The 22,479-nt window shown below is 48.8% G+C and overlaps 6 protein-coding genes across 12 annotated transcripts; 1 reads left to right on the top strand and 5 right to left on the bottom strand.

Moving 5' to 3' along the window:
* Position 1: 1 nt before the first annotated feature.
* Positions 2–1,583, bottom strand: PGK1 (phosphoglycerate kinase). 2 transcript variants are annotated; one of them, XM_058498312.1, is made up of 4 exons: positions 1,443–1,583; positions 951–1,374; positions 147–905; positions 2–98 (listed from the first exon to the last, which is right to left on the bottom strand). In XM_058498312.1, exons 1-4 carry the CDS (start codon positions 1,506–1,508, stop codon positions 73–75), a joined length of 1,275 nt encoding a protein of 424 aa, XP_058351826.1. In that variant the 5' UTR covers positions 1,509–1,583; the 3' UTR covers positions 2–72. The 2 variants fall into 2 exon arrangements, with proteins under 2 accessions (XP_058351826.1, XP_058351827.1); XM_058498313.1 differs by having other exon boundaries at positions 2–905.
* On the bottom strand, positions 1,584–3,886 carry ONS95_004926 (uncharacterized protein). Of its 3 annotated transcripts, XM_058498310.1 has the most exons (6): positions 3,059–3,886; positions 2,857–2,947; positions 2,430–2,807; positions 2,208–2,374; positions 2,072–2,151; positions 1,584–2,019 (listed from the first exon to the last, which is right to left on the bottom strand). In XM_058498310.1, exons 1-6 carry the CDS (start codon positions 3,125–3,127, stop codon positions 2,004–2,006), a joined length of 801 nt encoding a protein of 266 aa, XP_058351824.1. In that variant the 5' UTR covers positions 3,128–3,886; the 3' UTR covers positions 1,584–2,003. The 3 variants fall into 3 exon arrangements, with proteins under 3 accessions (XP_058351824.1, XP_058351823.1, XP_058351825.1); XM_058498309.1 differs by having other exon boundaries at positions 1,584–2,151; XM_058498311.1 differs by lacking the exon at positions 1,584–2,019 and having other exon boundaries at positions 2,067–2,374.
* On the bottom strand, positions 3,887–6,408 carry ONS95_004925 (uncharacterized protein). 3 transcript variants are annotated; one of them, XM_058498307.1, is made up of 6 exons: positions 5,835–6,408; positions 5,492–5,758; positions 5,406–5,436; positions 4,896–5,305; positions 4,499–4,762; positions 3,887–4,386 (listed from the first exon to the last, which is right to left on the bottom strand). In XM_058498307.1, the coding sequence occupies exons 1-6, from the start codon at positions 5,897–5,899 to the stop codon at positions 4,278–4,280; spliced, it is 1,146 nt and encodes a 381-aa protein (XP_058351821.1). In that variant the 5' UTR covers positions 5,900–6,408; the 3' UTR covers positions 3,887–4,277. The 3 variants fall into 3 exon arrangements, with proteins under 3 accessions (XP_058351821.1, XP_058351820.1, XP_058351822.1); XM_058498306.1 differs by having other exon boundaries at positions 4,499–5,305; positions 5,835–6,159; positions 6,220–6,408; XM_058498308.1 differs by having other exon boundaries at positions 3,887–4,762; positions 5,835–6,159; positions 6,220–6,408.
* On the bottom strand, positions 6,409–9,227 carry ONS95_004924 (uncharacterized protein). The gene has a single exon (XM_058498305.1). The coding sequence runs from the start codon at positions 8,959–8,961 to the stop codon at positions 7,234–7,236; it is 1,728 nt and encodes a 575-aa protein (XP_058351819.1). The 5' UTR covers positions 8,962–9,227; the 3' UTR covers positions 6,409–7,233.
* Positions 9,228–15,241: 6,014 nt separating this feature from the next.
* Positions 15,242–18,940, bottom strand: ONS95_004923 (uncharacterized protein). Its single transcript, XM_058498304.1, has 3 exons — positions 18,086–18,940; positions 17,523–18,017; positions 15,242–17,473 (listed from the first exon to the last, which is right to left on the bottom strand). The coding sequence occupies exons 1-3, from the start codon at positions 18,764–18,766 to the stop codon at positions 16,835–16,837; spliced, it is 1,815 nt and encodes a 604-aa protein (XP_058351818.1). The 5' UTR covers positions 18,767–18,940; the 3' UTR covers positions 15,242–16,834.
* On the top strand, positions 18,941–22,453 carry ONS95_004922 (uncharacterized protein). 2 transcript variants are annotated; one of them, XM_058498302.1, is made up of 4 exons: positions 18,941–21,053; positions 21,102–21,401; positions 21,451–22,106; positions 22,159–22,453. In XM_058498302.1, the coding sequence occupies exons 1-2, from the start codon at positions 19,547–19,549 to the stop codon at positions 21,311–21,313; spliced, it is 1,719 nt and encodes a 572-aa protein (XP_058351816.1). In that variant the 5' UTR covers positions 18,941–19,546; the 3' UTR covers positions 21,314–21,401; positions 21,451–22,106; positions 22,159–22,453. The 2 variants fall into 2 exon arrangements, with proteins under 2 accessions (XP_058351816.1, XP_058351817.1); XM_058498303.1 differs by having other exon boundaries at positions 18,941–21,179; positions 21,229–21,401.
* The last annotated feature ends 26 nt before the right edge of the window (positions 22,454–22,479 follow it).

Genomic DNA, 22,479 nt, shown 5'->3' with positions numbered 1-22,479 from the left:
TATATGGGATAGTTTCGTTGGGATTGTGATATGAGCTATGTACGAACGTGCACTCATCAACTTTCATTTTCATTATAGGCTGGACTTGCTGGGCCGGTCTTGACTGGAATCAGAGGAAGCCGCTTTGTCTGCATTTGTTTACTTACTCGACAGAGCAGTGACACCTGGGAGTTCCTTGCCTTCGAGCAGCTCGAGAGAAGCTCCACCTCCGGTTGACACATGGCTGAGCTTGTCCTCAACACCGTATTTTGCGGCAACAGTTGCGGTATCACCTCCACCAATGATGACGATCTTGCCATTCTGTGCTGCGTCAACTGCAGCATCGAGGGTAGCCTTGGTTCCCTTCGCAAAAGCATCGAATTCAAAGACTCCTGGAGGACCGTTCCAGAGGATGGTCTTAGCCTTGTTAATAGCATCCTTGTAGAGCTCAATACTCTTAGGACCGCAGTCAAGACCCATCCACCCGTCTGGGATACCCTCCGAATCAGTAGCAGTGCCGGTCTTAGCATCCTTAGCGAAGTTGTCCGCAGTAATGTAGTCGACTGGGAGAACAAGCTCGACATTGTTCTTCTTGGCCTTCTCAACAAGATCCCCGACAGTCTTGCTGCCAGCCTCGTCAAACAGACTGTTTCCAATTTTGACGTTCTCCAAGGTCTTCTTGAATGTGAATGCCATGCCTCCGCAGATGATCAAGCTGTTGACCTTGCCGAGCAAGTTGTCAATTAGCTGGATCTTGTCAGATACCTTAGCCCCTCCGAGGATAGCCAAGAAAGGACGTTGAGGGTTCTCAAGAGCTTTGGCAAAGTACTCGAGCTCCTTCTTCATGAGGAAACCAGAGGCCTTCTGTGGGAGGTCAACTCCGACCATGGAGCTGTGAGCACGATGGGCAGTTCCAAAAGCATCGTCTGCATAGAATTAGCTATTGCCTTTGCCGTGAACGTAAAACTTACTGATGAAAATATCTCCCAAAGCAGTCAAACCTTTTCTGAACTCCTCGACCTTGGACTTATCTGCCTTAACCTTCTTTCCGTCAGCATCCTTAGAGCTTCCCTCCTCCTCGGCGTGGAACCGCAAGTTCTCCAAAAGAACGACTTGTCCGCCACTAGCCTTGTTGACGATATCCTCTACCTCCTTTCCGACGCAGTCGGGTGCGAACTCGACCTTCTTTCCATCCAAGAGCTTCTCGAGCTCTGGAACGACTGGCTTCAGGGAGTATTTGGCTTGCACCTTGCCGTCTGGGCGGCCGAGATGGGACATGAGGACCACGGCCTTTGCGCCATTGTCAATGGCATATTTGATTGTTGGGACGGCTCCGGCAATACGCTGAGTGTTCGTAACTTTCTTATCGGAGTCGAGAGGGACGTTGAAATCGACCTGTATTGCGGAGCAGCTGTCAGTGGCATGCTGATGTCTGTATTTGTTGAAGCAGGGGAGCAACTTACTCTGATCAACACCCGCTTGCCCTTGAGGTCAACATCAGTAATTGAAAGCTTGTTTGAAAGAGACATTTTGGCAATTTTTAACTTTAGAGTCTTCTGAGGTTCTGAAATGAAGTTGGGACTTTGTAGGGGCTTTAATGCCGTTGAGGGGGGATGTGACAAAAAGCAAGAAGGGGTGGGCTGCTGCCCCTCTATCGAATCTTGGTGGGGTGAGTGGCTCTTCCGACGACAAGCACCACCTGGGATCATCCAATGAAATCGATGAGCTGTCCTGGCTGAAGAAACTTCAAGACAACGAGGTATTTATTTACTTCTGTTCTTGAAACTGTTGATATTGCAGTTTTAAAGCAAATTTTTCACTTCAAACGCCTGGCAATATTCCATACTGGTCAAAACAACCCAATTCGCTTCCCAACTCCTCAGGCCCTCATAGCCTGATGCTGGGGTCATAAAATCCTTGTTACTCCCGAATGTCCATCTTAGGTATGCCAAACCTGTTTGGCATTCCCAAGCCATGTTCAGTGTTTCATCTGTAACGCCGTTTCCCAAATGCCTCGTTGTCCTCTATACTCGCCCTGACCTGAACCGAAATCAATCAAAGCAAACGGATATTGGGCGATTGAGGTGCTGACCGAGCATCCAGTGCTTCTTCAGCAGCATTGGATAGAGAGAGATAAGCTGTCCATGCAATACCAACTGTGGATACAAATGGCTGTCATGATAGTCAACATAAACACCATCCTCTGTGAAGAACTAATTTGGACTTACTAGCTGGAACTGGATTGGCATGATGCGGAAGTTGATGATTTGTACAGCGGGCCAGACCATGAAGTTTGCCTTCAAGGTTGGCAGATACATATCACGTAGCTTGTGTGATACTGCTCGGCGCCCTCCGCCTTCTGCAATTGTCATCACAGTGAAGAAAGTCGCGATACCTGGAAACAAAATCAGCATCCCTTGTCTCTGTCCCCCAAAATAGGGACAACATACCAACAGGCGCAAAAATAAGTTGATCGAACGCAACCATCTTGACTGCCGGGCCTAATGCACTTGTCTTCGTGATCGGAAAAGCTCTGGATAAGAATTGGAACCACTTGAACTGCACAGGAGCCATCATAAAGCCGTATGCCATGAATCTCGTCAAACGCTCGAAATCAAATGGTGGCGGTAGGTGTTTGATGTTGGGAATGAGCTCTTGGTCCGTCAGGGGATTCTTCCTGTCCAGCTCGTGGATCTCGATAGCAACAGTGTCATCCTTCGTTATTCCTCCTGGCTTCCGCAGAGCTGAGAGTCGGATTGCGGTGATCGACTGTGCTACGGTATCTGCTATACCCCCCAGTACCGCGTTCGTGATCATCATCGTGAGCACTGCGTTGATGTTAGAATACATCTTCTTTCCGCCATTTCTGAAACATACCTGGACGGTCTGCATAGTAGCTGTTGAACTTGGCTATCAGTCTCGCAACCATGGCGAGTTCTATCAGGAAGATAACGGTGTGTACGAGTGGCTGTTCCCGAGAGTGTCAATCAGCCAATGTGTCGTGCGTGCGAAGCCACGAATGCAGTTGCAACCAGAGCAATGCAAAGGCGAACTCGCACCTCTGAGGGAAATCACTCACCACTCTTCCGTAGATATATTTGCTATTCACGGAGCGCATAAACCGCCTCCTTGGTATTTCTAGGACCATTTTTGCAGGCTTTGTTGGAAGGAGGCGAGGGAGATTGGATCGAAGATGAGCTCAATAAAAGGATGACGACAGTGGTACTGAGCTGCCGATCCGGCTCGTGAGGAGGGTCTCGGACGGGATCGCTGGGCGTGCAAGTTGTACAGGACAGCTCGAGACCGATTCACAGATATGGACGCTTACAGCTGTTATTTGATATCGTGATAAGAACAGCAGAGCAGAGCAGAGCAGAAAGGAAGGAAAGCAAAGCAAAGCAAAACAAAGCAAAGTAAAGCAAAGGGTTGGTGGCGCAAGCCCTTGATGAGAGTGTGGAGAACGCAGCTGTCTCCTTGTCTGGTCTCTCCTTGGGCGGCTCTCGGGAGCCTGATGCGAGGTGCTGATTCTAGCCAATATTGATTGGGCGGAGCCGTCTGTTTTCCAACGACGATCGAGAATCCTTCATGTAACAAACGAGGCACAGTACTTTGGCGGGTGGACGCGATTCTCTATCTGTTTAGTGGCTATTAACCTGTGATATAGGCGCGATGAGTAACAGAACTCAACCTGACGCCAACGTTTGGCTGTTTCAAACTCTCGGCTGGTTTCATTGACAGACGACGAGGATCGAGTGCCTGTGCTTGATTAGGACGATGCCTGCTACTCAAACCCATCCGAGTCATGTGAGAAGTACACGTCAATTTTTATAGCATAAAGTTCGATGTGTAGGGCAAGATATGGATTATTCTCATATATCGAGACCACTCGGAAAATGCGGCTCCGTACAAGTACTACAGAGATGCGTGAACAATCAACTCGCTTCAGTAGATCTACAAAGCCTGGACAATTCAATGCGACTTTCTCTTGCGCTCACTCAGTATTCTTAGGGAATCGTCTGTCACAGGAATAAATCAAATCGAAAATCTCGGTTGTTATTTAGGACTGTTACTTGCATTAGACGCCATCAACAGCATATGTCAACATCTAAGCCAAAATCAGCGTGCTCGCTTAATAGTCTAAGTAGTGCGACCTGAAGACAGTGCGAAAAGGCACTGGCCCATATCAACATGCTGAACTATGTAGCAGCATTTCGAAAAGCCATTTCTTAACTCCTAACGATTTCTGCCCAGGTTTTCTAGTCATCACCAGGACTGTTCCCTGTTAATCCCTGCCCAGATCATCTAAAGATATTGACCGAACTCCTGGAGTATCCCACCATGTTTGGGAAGTTACTATAGTCGGGCGTGAAAAGGATAGCATCATTACAAGCGCTTCCCAACGAGGTACTGTTTCATAAAATTCGTTAGCCTATCCTGCAATTGTGTAGTCCCACTTGAAATCGTATCTCTCTTCCGGCGATTTCAGACAACCAGCAGCCAAGGAAACAAGAAAACTCACTTGTTAAGCCAAGCCGGCTCCCAATAATGCACACCTCTCCCCAGCCCATACGGCACCGCTTTCACGATCTCAATGACCTTCTCCGTCCATGTAATCTGTCCTTGGATGCTGTACGGGATTTTAGGCTCTGAAGACTCCGGGATAGGATTCCATTGGCCATTGCAAACTGCTGGGTAGTCTGTTTCGACGACCTGGAGGGGTTTACGGTATTGCTTTGCGAGGGTATTGAGACTTGTTTTGAGATTGGAGAATGTTGCTGCCGTACTGTAGAAGACTTAGCTTTGCTTCTATGAGGGTATGAGATATTGAATCAGAGTTCACCGATGTCTGATCTGAAGATATGTCGCTGCTACCTGAGATATTGGGTCTTCTAGGACAAAAGAACCGGTATACATACCCATAGAAAGGATAAAACGATACTCCAATAGTATCAAACGCACTTTCAGGAACACCGTTCGCAATAAGCGCTCCATACCACCTCTGCTGCAATGTAATGTTCCATCCGTTGTCGACATGTATCATAACGTCTGGTTTTCTCACACCTGCATGGATCGCATCGTCCACACCGGCTCTCGCAGCTTTATACAGCGTCGCTAGGCTTGAAAAGTTTGCAACCGTAGCAGACCAAGGCTGGATATCGACATCGACGTATCCGATGGGCCAGAGCATGCCGTGCCGGATCTCGTTGCCGAGGGCGACAATGTCGAGGTTGATGCCGGCTTTTTTAAAGGAGATGAGTGTCGATTTGACGTAGGTTCGTAAGGTTGAAGCGAGAGGTCGGAGTGTTTCTGGCCATGCTGCTGGAGGCTTCAAGGAGATTAGCGTTGTAAAAGTCAAGGCCCTCGATCAAGGCGTCGAATTCCTGTGACATGAACCATGGAGATTATAAGTAGAAGAAAATACAAACCGGCTGCTTGTTTGGATCTGCCCAGTAATCGCTGTTCGTAATCCAATTCAGATATCAACTTCGCCAAAACGATACCTGAAACTTACGAAAAGTGAAAATCGAGATATATCTTATACCCCTTCCTCTGGAACCGTTTCGCAAGAGCAATAGTATACTCCAGCCCATTCGTCCCACCAACGGGATTAACCCAGATTCGCAGGCGAACGGTATTCATTCCGCCATCGTCTAAGATATCTTCTACAGGTCTGGTGAGATTGTGCCTGGCTGTATCTTTGAAAGTAGAGCCGCCATCCTCTAGTGTCTTGAGGGAGCTTAGGTCGTGCCCTTTATAGAAAAATGGTTTGTTGTTCGACCTAAAGATTTTAGCATTGAGTCGGTTCAATGTCTGACATGGAATCTGGACATTGGAAGGCAGCATAAGCCACTTACTCGGAAAGAACAGATGCGGCTGAAAAAGCCGGCAGAGCTAGAGCTAGAAGTACGGCAAGGCGCATTTCGAATAACTTTAGGTGGAGCGGTGCTGGGACGCCGGACTGTACAATTAGAAAGGCAATGGCCCAGTCCTGTATTCTTCAGACGGATCAGCGAACAGCAGCTTCTCTTGCTTAAATAGAACCTGATGCTCGGTAGTTGGAGTAGCTCATATCACCAGCATGTTCAAGCAAGCTGCCAGGCACTTAGTTAAAGGGCCTGGTGCGCCTGAGCTCCGAATGACAGCACACCCAGAATATTCCCACCATACAAATTAAGATATCTGGCCAGGCATCAGACTAACGATACGAACCTGCGGGGTCCCGCATTATGGCTAACATACACTGTTGTGGATATCATTTTGTAAATCGCCGCATTTCTTCCGTGAGTCTCGTTGGTATTGGTGCGCATTTAGCTTTTCCAAATAATCGAATGGGGCCATACCACATCTGGCAGGTCGAAATGCCGACTCAATCGCAAATATGTTTGCCGGGAAAGCTGCCAGATCTGCCTGATCCCACGTTCGGCAGATCATCCGAAATGCCATATTCTATTAACGTCTCCATAATACCTGTCATGGCCAGCCTTGGTATTAAAAATGCCGCACAGTCGTACGACGTACACTGCTGAACATATACATAGACTTTGAGGAGAAGAAATCGAGAGTATTATTCCTGTTTCACCCCAACGAGAAAGGAGGAGATATCCTAAGGACCACAACTCCGCCCAGAGTTCAGTAACAAATGAGCCAAGCCACCTGCAAATGCAATGGAATGCAATGCAATGCAGACATGTGTATACCCAAACCCAAACCCCAAAAACACTTTCCAACAAACCTTGCAATGCTCTCAAACAAGCTAAAAGCTCGAATGCCAAATGTGCCGAGTACACGTTATCCTTCCAATGAAGCTAAAATGAAATGGTCAACAGTCCGAAGACGGCCACAGCCTTGGCCCTTACCAGACAGAGCCAGAAGTGAAATGATGTCAAGGAAATAAGAGGTTCCACGTACGACAGCCATTAGAAGCAGAACAGAGGTATATCAACCGCGAAAAACAACAACGAGAAAACGCTGTACTGTACAAGAAAGCAGCAAAGCCGGAGAAGAAAGAAGATCCACCTCGATCAATTACTGGCGCCAACTCCTCTACTGGCTTGATGCAACCAGACGGATACTCGCGGAAACGACAAATTACCATATCCTCCATTATATCCTCCCTCCTGCAGAAGCTGATCACACTTTGTTATTTTGAATGTTCATGATGCCATACACAATACATTTATGTCATGTGTATTTGTACTCATCTCTCGGTCAAGTTCGTAAGACGTAGTGATCGGTAGTTTTCGAGTTTTGTTCTCATTGATAACCCCAATTACCACCAGATCCTCCTGGTGGTTGCTGCCCTGCCCAGCCTTGAGGTCCAGGCTGAGGACCAGATGTGTTTGGTTGCATGAACTGCTGTGAACCTTGGTCAGGCTGGTAAAGGCCACGACCTGGTGCTGGATAGCTCTGGCCCATGCCTTGCATACCTGGATACTGCAAAGCTGGCTGCATCTGAGGGTTGCTTCCAGACTGGCGAAGCTGTGGTGGAGGCTGATGTGGCAATTGTTGAATGTGAGGGGATTGCTGAGAACCATGAGAGGCATATCCAGGGAAATGTTGCGGAGATTGCTGGGGTTGGGAAGGTGGCCACATTTGATTTTGTTGGAAGTTATAAGTGTTTCCTTGTCCAAGTCCGCTTGGTCCGAGTGGGAGGCCTGGTGATCTTCCCATTTGATCCGGTCGCATGGTACTTGGAGGTGCCGTTCTCATCGGGCTCTGGGCTACTGGATTTGGCTGATGCGGAGGCTGTGAATATGATTGAGCTGCTATCATGTGATGAGAAGTTTGCTGAGGCAGACTCGGTTGCTGAACACCAGTCTGCGTGGTGCGTGGGGATTGCAAAGCTTGTGTGGGTGGCAGGCCATCGTTGGTCCCCACTGGTTGTGGTGCAATGTTGGGAGGTGGAGCTTCGTGGCGCTGTCTCCAGCGCTGGTCGAGATACTCACTGCTCCTGTTTCGTTGCAAATTCACCGATTTATTGTACTCAGCAGCATGGTGAGCTTGCGTAAGGAGCTCCTGGGGAGGGCTGGTCTGTGTGCGGTCCTGGTACGCTGGGCCAGTGATCTCCTGGCGGGGCCGTTGAATGTTGCTAAAGTCTCGTTGACGCATGTCAGGCTGCTCCGGTGCCAGCGTGATCATGGGAAGGGGAGCTACTCCGCCTGGAATTCCCATGAGGCCAGGCTGGACAGTTTGTGGTTGGGGATGGACACCGCCAAAATGTCCAGGATTGTTGCTGTAGACTATGTCACCATGGTGGGCTAGCGTCAAAGACGCGCTTGCATTAGCCTCTGCGGCGGCAGCGTCCCTGGCTTTGGCAGCGCCTGGCCTCTTTTCTCCAGCAAGATCTTCTTCGGTGAAGCCTTGCTTCTTGGCTTTGGTCTCCCAGTAGTCATCCCGTACCCTCCGTCCATTGACAATGACTCTGCTTCCAAACTGTCGGAACATGGACCGAGCCGTGACTATAGCAATCTGTCGCGAGCGATAAGAGAATGGTAGGATCTCCTGGTGGATCAGATCCTCCTTCTCCGCCTGAGTAGCAATAATCTTGTACAACGACCTATTCTTGTTGAAAAGCAAGTACGAATCTCGATATCCTAGGACCCTCGCGCACTCAGTGGCTAGCATGAACAGTTTATCTCCTCTATTTGGCACAAAAAATGTCCGGCATCTGTAATCGCGCCCGTCTAGAAGCTGTCCAGTAGCTGTGACCTTCTTCTCGCCCGCCTCATCATATTCTCGCGGGATGTATTCATCTCCTTCCGGTCCCAGCTGGTCAGTTGTATGGTCTCTCACGGTTGGCAGTGCCTTGATGACGGTCTTGGTGGGAGTGGTCTTTGGTGGCGACGCTTGAGTAGGAGTAATGTTCGTTAATTGAGAGGGAAGGGGTACAGTCTGCGACTGAGGGGTTTGCGGGGGAAGCTGTGACAGAGGCATTGAGGATTGTATCGGACTCTCTGGAACACCTGGAGGTCTTGACTTCATCGGCCGCCCTCGTTTTCGCGGCTTTGAGTCACCTAAAATGAAACATCATCAGTAAACTTGTCATAATTTGCAGTCGCACAGCACATGGCAGTCGCAAAGGAATCAGATAGATGTGGAACCCATCAATCACTGGCGACCACATACCGTCATCTCCAACAAGCTGATCGCCTGTATCGTATGTTTCCGGCGAGCGAGAACGCTTGAGGCTCCGCGGGTTCGGGCTGGTATCTGGCGTAATTGTCGCGGTATTGTTCGACAGTTGACCTACATCAGAACCCAGAGTCAGTGGCCATTGATAACTCAACATCATCGCGAGAAACAGTCTGCAACAAAAATCGCAAGCAAGTTGCGATTCCCGGCGAATCGTGCAAGATTATGCGACGAGCATGCGATGTGATGCGCCGCGCTGCGATGCGATAGGAGAGGAGAGAGTAATACCTGAATTCAATACACCGGGGTTGATCGTGCCCAAGCCGTCATTGCCACCGTTTGTTGTTTGCGCCGAGTACATCCCGTCTAACGGACCGCTGCACCGACAAGAGACGTCAAGAGATCTCCTATGCGAGGAGTTTCTGATACTACTCCTCGAGCGCGGTCGCGCCTAGGTAGGTCGAGAGAGCGCTGGCTGGCATAGAACTGGAGCTGGAGCTGCAGCATGCAATGCGCGTGGGCGGAAGGAGGCCTGCCTTGCTTGCACCTACAGTGTGGCCTGCTGCGAGCAGCCGTTGATTGGCGCGAGGGAGAACGGTCGTGTCGGTTGAGTCGAGTCGAGAACCGACCATGAATTGCGGACGAACTGTTCGACAGTCTTGCGAATAGCCGCTGGCGGTTTGTGGGTTGGTTGCAGAGTACAGTCAGGTCGATGTTTGATTGATAGAGTTGCCCCAGACTGCCCAGTCCGCGTGCGGTGCCTAGGTATGATGGGTGGAGTTCCAGCGGCGGGAACAAGGAGGGGCGAGCGGACGACTCGCGACTCGCGAGAGGCTCTGGCAGGCGGCCTAGTGAGGATCGCAGCGCAAACGCAGCGCAGCGCAGCGCAGTAGTTGCAGTACGGTGCAGATGCAGCACGGTGCTGCAGTGGGGACGGTACCGTACGGGAAAATCAGTTCCCTGTCAGCCAGGTTATCTCCTGCAACACAGTTCGACGCGGCGACCGAGGCTGGATGGGAGGGTAGGAGAGGGGAGAGAAGGGCAGGATGGTCTGTTGGAACGAGAACGAGAACGACGCGCAGTAGTATCGACGGTGTACTGTACGTGCTCGGAACGAGATGATTGATCGGTCGCAACGCCGCGAAACACAAGGTGAAAGCTGCCTTGATTGAGTGGCAAAGCCGACAAAATATGGGGAGCGGAGTGTTGCCTCTCGTTCTGTTTCTTGGGAGTCGTTGGCCGCTCCACTGCCTGTGTACCGGATAGGCTGGACACCCGAAGCAATATCAATGGCCAGTGGCCGGCGTAGATGTCCTTCGTCTTTGCACGTTGGCGATATCGAGATCGGTGACCGTGAGAGGCTCGGGAGCTCCAGCGCAAGCAGGCTGAATCCAAGAGGCTTCTTTGCTGACAGACAATAACAAGTGATCCAGGCAAGCCCCGAACTACGACAAGAACCGATTTGACGTTGATCGATGCGATAGATCCCGTTGGTCCCCAAGCCACAGCTCGTTTGTCAACCGGACGTCAGTCAGTAGACTCAGTACTTATGTACCTCGGAGCAAGCAGTACCGTGGGATCTGGGACGGCGAGGGATATGTCTCTACAAGCTTAGTTTCGTTCTTCGAGACACTGTTTTGTAAAGAGCAGATTCGCAACGCGGCTACAGAGCAGAAGCATGCGCCGAGTCTATTCTTGACCTTGCGGGAACTCGGAAGGCTGCCAGTAAGGTCTTCGTATGACCTGAGTGACTGGAAGTAGTCACGACAGACAAATCAAATGTCAATGTCAATGATGAAGAGGCGCTCTCTTGCCCGTGGGATAGGAGGGATCGCTTGGAGTAATAGTACTAAGTGTAATCGAAGAGAGGAGGAGATCAGCCTGCGGACCGCATCCCAGCACGTACAGCTGCTAGTGCAAACAAGATATGAGGGGTCCGAATAGGGCAATAGGGCAATAGGGCAATCGGCGCAATATAAATGTCAGCGAACATTCTGAGGATCCAAAGCGAAAGCGCCCTGACCCGGCGTGGCGTGGCGTGGCCTGGCCTGCCCCGTTCTCTTCTCGGAGAGGAGGAGTAATGGGGAATACTCGGTCGGTCACTTGATATCTCAGTAGCGGCATCGTTTCTGGAAAATATACTGCCCGATGTGGCATAACGTCTCACCCCCCTATTCCGGCCACCCCCCCATTCCGGCCACCTCGCTTAATTGCAATACTTCCTGTTTAAGACTTAATAACTTTATTCAGCGTCAACTTTTATACAAGATATTATAGATTCTGATTCTCCTCCTAATTCTGATTCTTCAGATTTAATTTAACGCTCCCTAGCTACAATTTAAGCCTCTTTAATAGCACAGATTGTTACAAACTTGGAATTTAGACTAGTCTTAACTTTTCTCTTTTTCCTTAGCTTTAATTACTTTAATCTCTCTTCTAGCTCTTTAATCTTTATATTTGCCTTCCTTAATTTGTATTCCTTCTTATTAATCCCTTTTATAACCTTCCTAAAAAGTAAGCGTTATATCGGAAGTTAGTTATATAATATGCTTACTAGAGTACGAATCTATAAGTATAGATCTTTTCATACCTTTAGAGTATATAACTTAATTAAAGTATTAGAAACCTTCAGAGGTTCTATTAGCGTCTCTTAAGGCTTTGAAAGTGTTAGATTTATCGATTTATTACTATTTTCTAATAGTAAAGGGCTTATTAATAGCTTAGCAACAGATACCAGCTATAGACCTATAGTTCTCTACCCTGATTTAATATTAGAAGGTGTAAAACTTTCTTAATATACCTTATAGTAGTAAACAAGAAAATTCCGCTTACCTATTAGTGTAAAATCGATTAAAGAACTTAACTTTTATAGTTCTTTCCGGTAAGCACGCTTAAGTGCAGAGAAAACTATCAAATCGAGAGGTTGTAAGACATATGACATATATATAGGTAAAAATAAGAGGTAGATATTATATTCAAGGCACTTCTAAAGGAATTCTGTAGTCTAGTAGCTCCTATAGCTATCTAGAATAAAGAGTCTTACTGAATAGTCACGTGGTTCTATCTAAGGGATAAACACTTTTTCTAACTACTCTAGAGCCGTAGTATCAGTAGTCTACCTATTTTCAGTAGCTATGAAATACTAATCGTTAAATATTTCCAATTAAGATAGAAACTATTATTATTAGACTAACTTTCCCTTGTAAATTATAAGAGATTTAGTAGAGGCTCTAATTGCAGAGACAGATTCGAGGATTAATATCTAACTATATAAACTAGGCTATTTCTCTTAAATCTTACGCTTTTTAGCGTAGCTTATAATTAGACTATTAAGACTATAACCTTCTATAACACCTATCTCGTTCATATTCTATCGTTAGCTAGGTAGAATAGCTTTAATAGCCGGGATTTCTAATTTTTAGAACTAAGGCTAAATAACTTTAGAATAAGTATTATTAACATATATAGAATCAACGTATATCTACTTTTTAGTCTTAAGAATAGGATTCCGAGCTAAAAATCGTATTATCTAGTGTTTTCCGAGTAGTAAGTGATCCCTTTAGAGAGCTAGAAGCCTCTCTCTAAAAACCCGAATCTATACGTGCGTAACTCTATAGCTAAGAGCCTCTTGATTTAAAATCCAATCGGCTAATTGATTCTCTACTACTATAGGTAATCTTTACAAGTAGCTAGCAGCTTCTTAATATAACTAAGTCGTTACGTTACAGCCTTAAAGAGTAGACCTTAGAATACCCTACTCACATGATACCTTTTATATAAACTTGCTATTTGCTACTTCTTCTAAAGCGCATATAATATTATATTCGGTATATTAAGGCTTTATAATATAAATAAGTTGCATTCTAGATTTCAAGAAAATCGATAAGAGGATTAGAATTTAATTAATTGTTGAAGTTGACAGGTAAGAGTGGCGGTGAGGTTAAGCGAGGTAGCCGGAATAGGGGGGTGGCCGGAATAGGGGGGTGGGACGTTAAACGAGCGAGCGAGCGAGCGAGCGAGACAGACCTCGGGAGGCAAGTAGCAGGGCAGGGCACGGCAGGGCGGGGCGAGGCTGGGCTGGGCTGGATGGATTCCATTATTCGACGTGAAGACTAACCAAACCAAACCAAACCCCGCGACAAGTTCGATGAGCCAGAGCAACTGCACTGCACTGCAATGGACTAGGGAGAGCAAGAGCAGACGAGGAATTTACATGTACCAAGAACCAGCGCGCCCCCGCTGAGCCACTTCCTGCAGTAGCATCCGTTCTTTGGAGACAGCCGGGATCGACCTTCCCTTACTTTACCATACCGATGTCTTTCGGCACGAGCCTGCGGTGCAGATGCACAAGACTTGCTGTGAGTGTGAGGGTGAGAGTGAGCGAGCGATGAACCATTGGGGCGCGCGAAGCGTCCATCCTCAGAAGTAGAAGCAGAAGCAGAAGCAGCAGCAGCACAAGCACGCACGGAACAGGACGGACATGGATCTGCTCAAGGCAGCCGTGCCGAACATCAGATCGCAAGCTGGCTTTGCTCTGGGCTGCCTTCCTGGGCAAGGAGTAATCATGACAAGAGAGCAGGGGACAGGCTTGCAGGGCAAGGATGGAGATGGATGATGTTGACCGGGTGGGCCACAGATGTCGCAACCACCTGGCACCTGGCACCTGGCACCTGGGCACTTGAGCGAGAGACACTCAGAGAGGGCATGGATGAGGGAGTTGGGTTTGTGTTGATGAGCTTCAGCTTTGAGGGGATTGATTGGCTGACTGGCTGATTAGGTAGGTAGGTAGGTAGGTAGGTAGCGTAGCAGGTATTCAGGTTAGGGTCCGGGTAGGTAGGGAGGTAGGGTAGGGTAGGTAGCTGGGGCCCTGGGGGTGGCTCGCAATCATCGCGGGCGGGGGCGGGCGGGCACTGAGCAGCCTGTGGCAGCACCTGCAACTAAATTCCCCTTAGTCCCACCCCCCACCCCACACCACACCATACTTACCACCCGTCCTCCGTCTACTACTACAGTACAGTGACCACCACGACACTATGGCACCATGCCATCCCATCCCATCCTAGCTTCCAGCAGCACAGTAGTAAATTACAGTACAGTAGAATTTCTAGAGCGAGCGCCACGGGCTGGTCATTTTGCAGCTATCATGGCTGGCTAGAGGCGCTATTCAGTGCCGTATCCGGAAAGAAATCGCCATGAGTCGCGGGACTGAGACTGGCTGAGCCTAGCTGGAAGCGAAGCCATATATGAAATGAAATACTGTACAACAACAACAACAACAACAACAACACAGGTACAGTAACTAGGAACTGCGCTCGAGGAGACTGAGGATTTGAGTAGAGTTGTCTTGGAATGTATGGAGGCGGCGATAGCACGCACTCATGCGGATAGGGAGATAACATCATCCTTGGCTGTGCCATGGCGGCCTAGCCCTGCTTGACATGATAACGCGAATGGGTAAGGAAAGCTCGAGCCTGCTACTGGTCCGTTGAAAGGTACTGTCCTGGATTGGACTTTTATCATCTCTATCCAGTCCAGCATCCACTGTATCCAGGTTGTCTTGCTGCCGTGATCGTTGGACACTCCTGACCCGCCATAAAAGGATGACCCACGGTCTTGGGAGACGAGGGAGGATGATGATGGAGGAGATTGTTGATGCTCCTCTGCATCTTTCGCATCTTTCAGAGATCTCATCCGCCTGACCTGCCTGTTCGTTATATTAACCCTGATATACTTCGTGAATATCAAGAATTCCATTGAGAAGACATATGTGTGGCTGGACCCTAAAACCCTCTGCAGATGACTCGCCAGCAGGGGCTAGATCCATCTTCTCTCCCTCTCCTCTCATTGATCAACTAGAGCCGCACTTGCATATCCTCTCAGTCTCTAGCCCATGTGACCGTATGCACGATGTAATGACGGCGGCATTCTCTGGGAATAAGGCCCCTGTAGACTGTTTTCCTGAGGGTGTGGAGCAGCGCCCGTTCTGTCAGATGGCGGAGCGGGGGCTACAGCCCAGGAAGCAAAGACTGCAAAGCCTACGCCTAAAGGGCCAGCTCGGCGCGTAGAAGGCTTGCCAATATGCAGAACATACCCTCTACATCAGCCGTACCGCACCCAGGAAGGAGTTGTAGAAGCACTGCCCACCCACCTGAATCTCTGAATCATTGGATTACTTCCCCAATCGAGTCTGAGCTTCTGAACGATTCCCGTTCTCTTGAGATCCTGTTCATTCCATACCCATACCTGCCGCGGGAGCTATCGAGGCAAGCATGGAGAAAGTTGCAGATGGCCACGGGAGATCTTCTGCATCACCTCCGCACTCACTCACACCTTTCACTTAAGCTATGCTGCCCACCCATCCATGCTTCCAACTTCATTAGTTGCATCGGGAGATGATAAGGAGCTAAGCTATCCTTCGCTTCTCCACATTTCAAGGAAAGTCCTTTCTGAGACATTATGATACGAGATTTGCATTCTCCCTTCGTATCTCGATGATGAGTGAAACAAGTCACTTGTGACTCTTTGGCGCCCGGGATTGACATTAGAGCTATAGAAAACGTCCTGCTTTTGATTATTCATGCATGAGTAGATGGAAAATTCCTTGCTTGGTTACAAACGGTGCAGAGTAAATGTCTCACTGGTGACGAATCGGAGGCTTTTCAGCCAGAATAGACGAGGTCTGGAAGGAATAGGAGACATCGGATGTCATTTTCAATTTGTTGATGTTTGAGGTATGCCTTCAGTTGAGCATGTACTGCATGTCGCAAGTGCACATCAACGATAAAACCTCACCAGATAAGCACCAGCCTTGAAATTCATCATCAAAAGGATACTTTTAGCGAAGTCATTGGTGGAATCTCGACAGGATTTGTCCTGCAGAGTTTTGGCATAAAGTATGACTAAATGTCCGAGAGTGTTCGAGACGACGAGCCGATCCGGTACCAAGATTGAGGTTTGTTTCCATGTAGTCTGTTCGATACGATATGTGGATACCGGGCTTCGACGTCAACCGCATCTTGAAACTTCATCCACATACCCAGGCCTGAATGGTAGTATGGTCATGAGTGGTGGATTGTTCCACAATTTTGCTGGAAACACCTGCAAACTTGCATCTAGATGCCAGTGTTATGCCACTTTCCATTATCACAGGTGGGAACAAATACAGGAACAGATGTCCCTGTTGGCTCAAGATTAGCTGAAAGGTTGTAGCTGCCTCAGCTCATCAATATCCCACGTGAGATACACAATGACTCGGAATAACGGACCGGCCGAGAACCGCAGCTAAGTAAGACGGGATCCTCGGCTTCGACGCGACGAAAAGAACTGAAAGAGAATTCTAAAGAACAGGAGAATATTGATTTCTTCCGTGTCATAACCAGAAGATGGCTTATTTGACGCAACCTTCGAACCAAAACGACAGTCAATATATCGACAACCAAAGGCCACTTTCTCCAAGTTTTTCATGCAAACAAAAGAGTAAACTTGAATAGCTGGATCGTGGAAGTCATGTGGCTCAGACTTGCCTTTACTACTTCATGAGTGCCAGTGCATTATCCAACGGCATCCATTCTGCTGCTTCCAGGTTACTGCTTGCACAGAAACACACGAAAAGCGATAGTAGATGAGCTTCCGCAGGCACACGTAGCATTTCAGTAGTATCTGGTCATCATCATTGCCTGTCTAGAGCCTCGAACAGAGGGATCATGAAATCAGTGTTGTCCCTTTAGTGCTTCCCAACTCCATCTTTGCTGTTCTTGCGCCGAATTGAATCTGGAATGGTCAGACATGGCTGCCAGAGCAATTTGGAACTTACGGCTCTTTTCTTCTCTTTTGCCACAGAGTGCAAACCTAAGTCACAAGCAAGCAGGCGCAAGACTTTTTTTCCAGGCTCAATATTTAGTTCTTGTTTCTCACCGGGTTGTTCTGATTGGAAGCCGCACTTTTTCCATATCGGGCTTTCAACAGCCCACTTAACAAGAGTTTCATCCAGATATGGAAATCGGGCCTCTCGGCCCCAGTGTGATATAACACGATCATCACGACCTAGGTTTCGCTTTCCAAGTCTATCAACATCGAGTTTCAGTTCCTCTAGGAGCCCAATAAAGCCTCTCCTATTGTATGCCGTTGCATGACGAGTGTAACCGCCAAAGAGTTCGTCTGCACCTAGTCCAGAGAGCAGAACACGAGCGGGTGTAGCATATGGGACTGGGGTGGCGTCTAAGCTCGACGTGGCCGTCCCAACACCACGAGCAGCAAAGTACAAAGCATAAGCTATAGAAAGATCCATCTCGGTATTGTGTGGAGAAATGAGACTAATAACTCTTGCCTTGTGCGCGATCGTTTCCGAATATGGCACGTCGACCTCATTTGGTCAGCTGATACCCGCTACAAAGATTGAGCTTCATGCTTACTGCGACAAATCGCCAAGTTCGAGCTGGACATACACACTGCAGTTCTCGAAATGCCTTTCTTCCTGTTTCTCTATCTGGGCAAACCTCGAACGGGGAGACGCCCGACGAGAGCGCCTCCGGAAGAGCAGCCTCAGTGTTACGAGTATCGACCTGCGAATGCTTGTTTGACCCTTTCCTCGGTCTTGCCATACTTTTCGCTGCTTGAACAACTCTTGGATTCTCGAAGGCAACATTTATGAGATCAATGTTCTGGTCGAATGGAAGTATATCGTCTGCCATGCGTGCCAGGACGGTACAATCAAGTCCTCCTGAGAATAGTACAGCCACACGAGCATGAACATCGAGATCATGGTTTAGAGGAAGTGGGATATTCTGAACTCTGAGGTTGAGAGACTCACTTAAGAGATAGCGCAGGTGTCTAACAGAATCAGTTTGACCATCCAGGACAAATTTCTCTTTCGGAACCGCCATATTAAAGACGCCCAAAGACAGTCCCTGAAATGAGTCAGAACGTGGCAGATTTTTAGACTTCCGAGGAGACCGTCTACTGAAGGGATACTTACAGAGACATCGGAATCTGCAGTGGCCCAGTTGTGTTTGTAGGTCGGCGCAATTTTTGTGGACCAGTCCTTGGTCGTAATCTGAGACTCTTCTTGCAGGACGCTTTCGTCACAAGAAAGCCGATAGATTCCGCCGGCTTCAACTTCTTCCCAGGAGCCATTCTCACCTGAGATACTGCACAGTTCAAGAATACTGAGATCAGGGTCATACTTGACAACAAGAGAACGTCGTCCAAGACGATCTCGACCGAAATACAGCTGGCCATGCTTTTTGTCCAGAAAGACAAAAGCAAAGGGCCCTGATATGCTTCGCAACACCTCAAGGATAGCAATAGTACTGTCGGACGCTAGCGTTCTGGAAGAACTTGCTTGAACGAGGAGATTGAACACAGCTTGACCGTCGTTACCTGTAACTGGATCTGGTCCAATCTTCCAAGCCTCGCCGTTCCAGCAAAGCGCTGAACCACTTGATGCATCGACAAACGGCTGAGGCGTGACATGGCCGCCTCTCAATGCCAGCACGGTTGACATGAGCGTGATGCAGTAAGGGGCTGCATCATGAGCATCAATCCGGGAGCGGTGGTCTCCTGTATGATCTGGACCTCTGTTGCAGAGTAAATGCTTCAAATTCTCACTTGGGACGTGGAAGCCTGTTCTCGAGATAACCGCATGAATGCCACACATTTCCGTAGTACTAGGCTGGGGAGACTTCAGTGCTGTTGTGTGGCCATGAGCAAGGCGTATAGGTAGGTAACAGGTCGACCGCGGGCGGTGCTGGAGTGAGGAGGAGAGGAGGCGAGGAGGAGAGGAGGAGAGGAGGAGGAGGAGGCTCGAGGGGAGGACGTCAGTGGAGTGGAGTGGACAAAGGCAGCGGCTCCTCCGCCGTGGCCTGGCGGGAAGAATAAGTACTTTGGAGCTTGGAGCTTGGGGCACTAGCGGCCGCAGCAAGGCGATTGGGTTGGGGTTCACGTGTGGCACGCCTATCTAAGTACCTACCTACCTAAGGTACCTAGGTTTGCACAAAATCAGTGTACTGTAGATAGACTCGTCGTATCACATACAATTAATGCTAGTGACCTTCCCCGTTGCACTGCTCATCCAAGGGCTATTGTGATTGACCCCAGTTTACTGTGCGAGCTTACTCGTACTTGTAGAAGCCCATCTCATCTCCAGTATTCTCTCGCTTCAGAGCAAAGCAATTCGCAAACACACTGCCCAAGATCGTCAAGGCGCGGCAAGCTGCAGAAGACGACCAGACTCGCAGCACCAGCCAGGAAACAGCACCGCAGATTACCAGGTGCCTTATTCATCCCCAATGACTGCGATTTTGCCCTCCGACTAGCTCGAACTCTCCTATGCGTCTTTGTGCAAGAAGCAGCCTAACACCTCTGTGCCCGGACGCAATATACCCCGCCAAAATCACACGTCGAAGCCACACGCCTTTGAAGAGGCGCCCGAGGGTGTATGTCTCCTCCCAGCCAGCCAGCAGAAGCCATCAACAGCAAAGATGAGCATCCAGAGAGGCCACTGTCCGGGGTAGCAGGTGCTTCTGGGCCCGACGAGGTTGGGCAAGAGGCTCAAGACACTGATGGTCTGGATATCTCGAATGCCAATGGCAAGGAAGCTAGTGGCGCAACTTTGTCTGACAGACAAGGCTCTCAAGTCAATATCGAAGGAATCAACAGACGCTCCATAGATGGTAACAAGATCAGCCAGAGGACTAGTGTTGAGTCAAGCGCGTTAGAAGAGGAAACCTCCCAAATCAATGAGGAAGGAAACAGTGTAGGAACGCCACCTATCTACGACCACATGGAATCCTCAACTGCGACTTTAAAGCCCGACATGCTGTCTGGGAACGTTCCTACGATGCAACATCTTTCTCCAGATGATAAGCCGTACCTCGATCCTACCCCCAAAACGCCATATTCGTCTCAGCCCCCCTCGCGCTCACCTTCCAATGCTGCTTCTATACCCCAATACTCCAGGTCGGTGGAACCGCCAGAGAGATCTCCAACAAGATCTGATGCCGGGTTTGACGAGAAAGCATCTACAAGCGGGGACGAGAAAGAGCATAACCCTAGGTCGGAAATACAGACAATAATGGACCAGTTCAGTGAGGAAGGGCAGGGACCTGGGCACGAAGAAGTTATGTCGCCTAGATTGGAGTTCGCTGGACCACTCCTTGGAAGTCCTATCCAGCATCCTCCGCGGAAATCCAGTCTCGAACCCCTGAATGCTAGCATTACTGCTGCCGGGCAGAGCGTGCAAGACCTACGAATATCATCTACTGACCCTGCCAATCAGCAAGATAGAGATCCGACCGACGTTGGACCAGCAGTGCCACCAAAGCCAGGTTCGATCAGTAGTTTTAGGCTTTCGAAGGGTGGGGATGACCGACATCAACATGTAGATTCTCCATTGTCACCTCCTCCACTGCATAGACCCCCACCACCAGAACCGGAGCCAGAACCAGATCTTCCTTTTGACTTTCACCGATTCTTAGAGCAGCTTAGGCATCGAACCGCAGACCCTGTAGCCAAATTTCTACGGTCATTCCTACAGGAATTTGGCAAGAAACAGTGGATGGTTCATGAGCAAGTCAAGATAATAGGGGACTTCCTCTCCTTCATCACAAATAAAATGGCACAATGTGAAGTTTGGCGAGAGGTATCAGATGCGGAATTTGACAATGCTCGGGAAGGTATGGAGAAGCTAGTTATGAACAGGCTATATACGCAGACCTTTTCCCCAGCAATTCCACCGCCACAACCAATTCCTGGCTCCAAGTCAAAGAGGAGGGGAGGTGAGCGTTTGATGGGCCCTGGAAGGAAGGGACAGCATCAAGAAGATGTTGAACGTGATGAGATTCTCGCTCAAAAGGTGAGTATTTATGGCTGGATCAAGGAAGAGCATTTGGACATTCCAGCTGTAGGAGACAGCGGAAAACGATTCTTGATATTGGCTCAGCAAGGCAAGTTACAAGTCTCTCCACATGGGCCAAAAACTGATGCAAGTTCAGAGCTACTCAAGATCAAGACATACCGGGCACCCAGAGACAAAATTATTTGTGTATTGAACTGCTGCAAAGTGATATTTGGTGAGAACCAACTTACCACTTCGTGCTATCACTCGTTAAACTGTCACAGGCCTTCTCAAGCACTCCAGGGCCGATTCATCGGCGGACTCATTCATGCCGCTTCTTATTTATGTTGTGCTCCAAGCCAATCCTGAGCATATGGTGTCCAATGTTCAGTACATCCTACGGTTTAGAAACCAAGATAAGCTTGCTGGAGAAGCAGGGTATTACTTGTCCTCACTGGTAAGCCCTGCTTGGCTGTAAATATAGTATATGAACTAAAGTTGTACAGCTGGGTGCTGTGCAGTTTATCGAGAATCTAGACCGAACAACACTGACTATCTCGGACGAGGAATTCGAGAAGAACGTGGAGGCTGCCGTCTTTGCAATTGCCGAGAAGCACCAAGCCGAAGAGGTCGTTCATCCACCACCAACACAACTATCCGAGAAATCGACATTGAGTCGACCTGAAGTGACGCCACGGCACTCTATGGAAGGCGAATCATCAAATCCTCGGAAATCTACTTCTTCAAACGAGTACGAAAGTGGCGATGGAGGACTGGATGAGAAAGCTGCCATGAGTGGTCTCCTAAGAACAATTCAGCGGCCTCTCTCCTCAATTGGACGAATATTTTCAGAAGAGCCAGGAACGTCTCAAAGTGGACCTGCACGAACACCTCTGCCTGGTAATACTCCTCGAATGACTCCCTCTCCACGAGTCAGCTCAGACATTCCGCAAGGCCTGCCACGAGTGCCAACTACTGGAGACCCTCATCGCAGTCGAATGACTGCGGAAGATGCTGCAGCGAGGCAAGCGAGTGCCGAAGCTGCAGAAGCTTATCGTATCCAGCGAGCCGAACATGCCAATGTCGTGGAGACCTTGGCAGGGATGTTCCCAGATTTGGATAGAGAGATTATCAGTGATGTTGTCACACAAAAGGACGGAAGGTAAGCTCGCGGCTACTGTACACCTGAAGACTCCAATGCTGATTCATCTCAGGGTCGGCCTCGCAGTCGATGCATGTCTCGCACTGAGCTCCTAATTCAGCTACGCCATAAGGAGCGAGCATTCTAGTGCTACCTCAACATAACACTTGGCGGGGGAATCAAGCGTGTTGGTTTTGAGCGTAGCATTGGCGTTTCTGATATCCCATAGCGATCGTTCTGTGTGCTTGATAGGTTCGCGATCCAGGAGACGAGAAGTTCGTAACTAGAGGATATTAACAAGTGTCAAGAAGAGATAGCAAGCATAAATATAACAGCCACAATGAACGTCAAGAGTGGCAGGTCATTCAGGACCGAATTACTATCATTTGACTTC

This window comes from Cadophora gregata (assembly GCF_030347475.1).
Source record: "Cadophora gregata isolate MNR1 chromosome Unknown scaffold_15, whole genome shotgun sequence".
In the NCBI taxonomy this organism is placed as follows: domain Eukaryota; kingdom Fungi; phylum Ascomycota; class Leotiomycetes; order Helotiales; family Ploettnerulaceae; genus Cadophora; species Cadophora gregata.
Note: the sequence above shows the minus strand (reverse complement) of the source record. Positions and strands in the feature narration are given on the sequence as shown.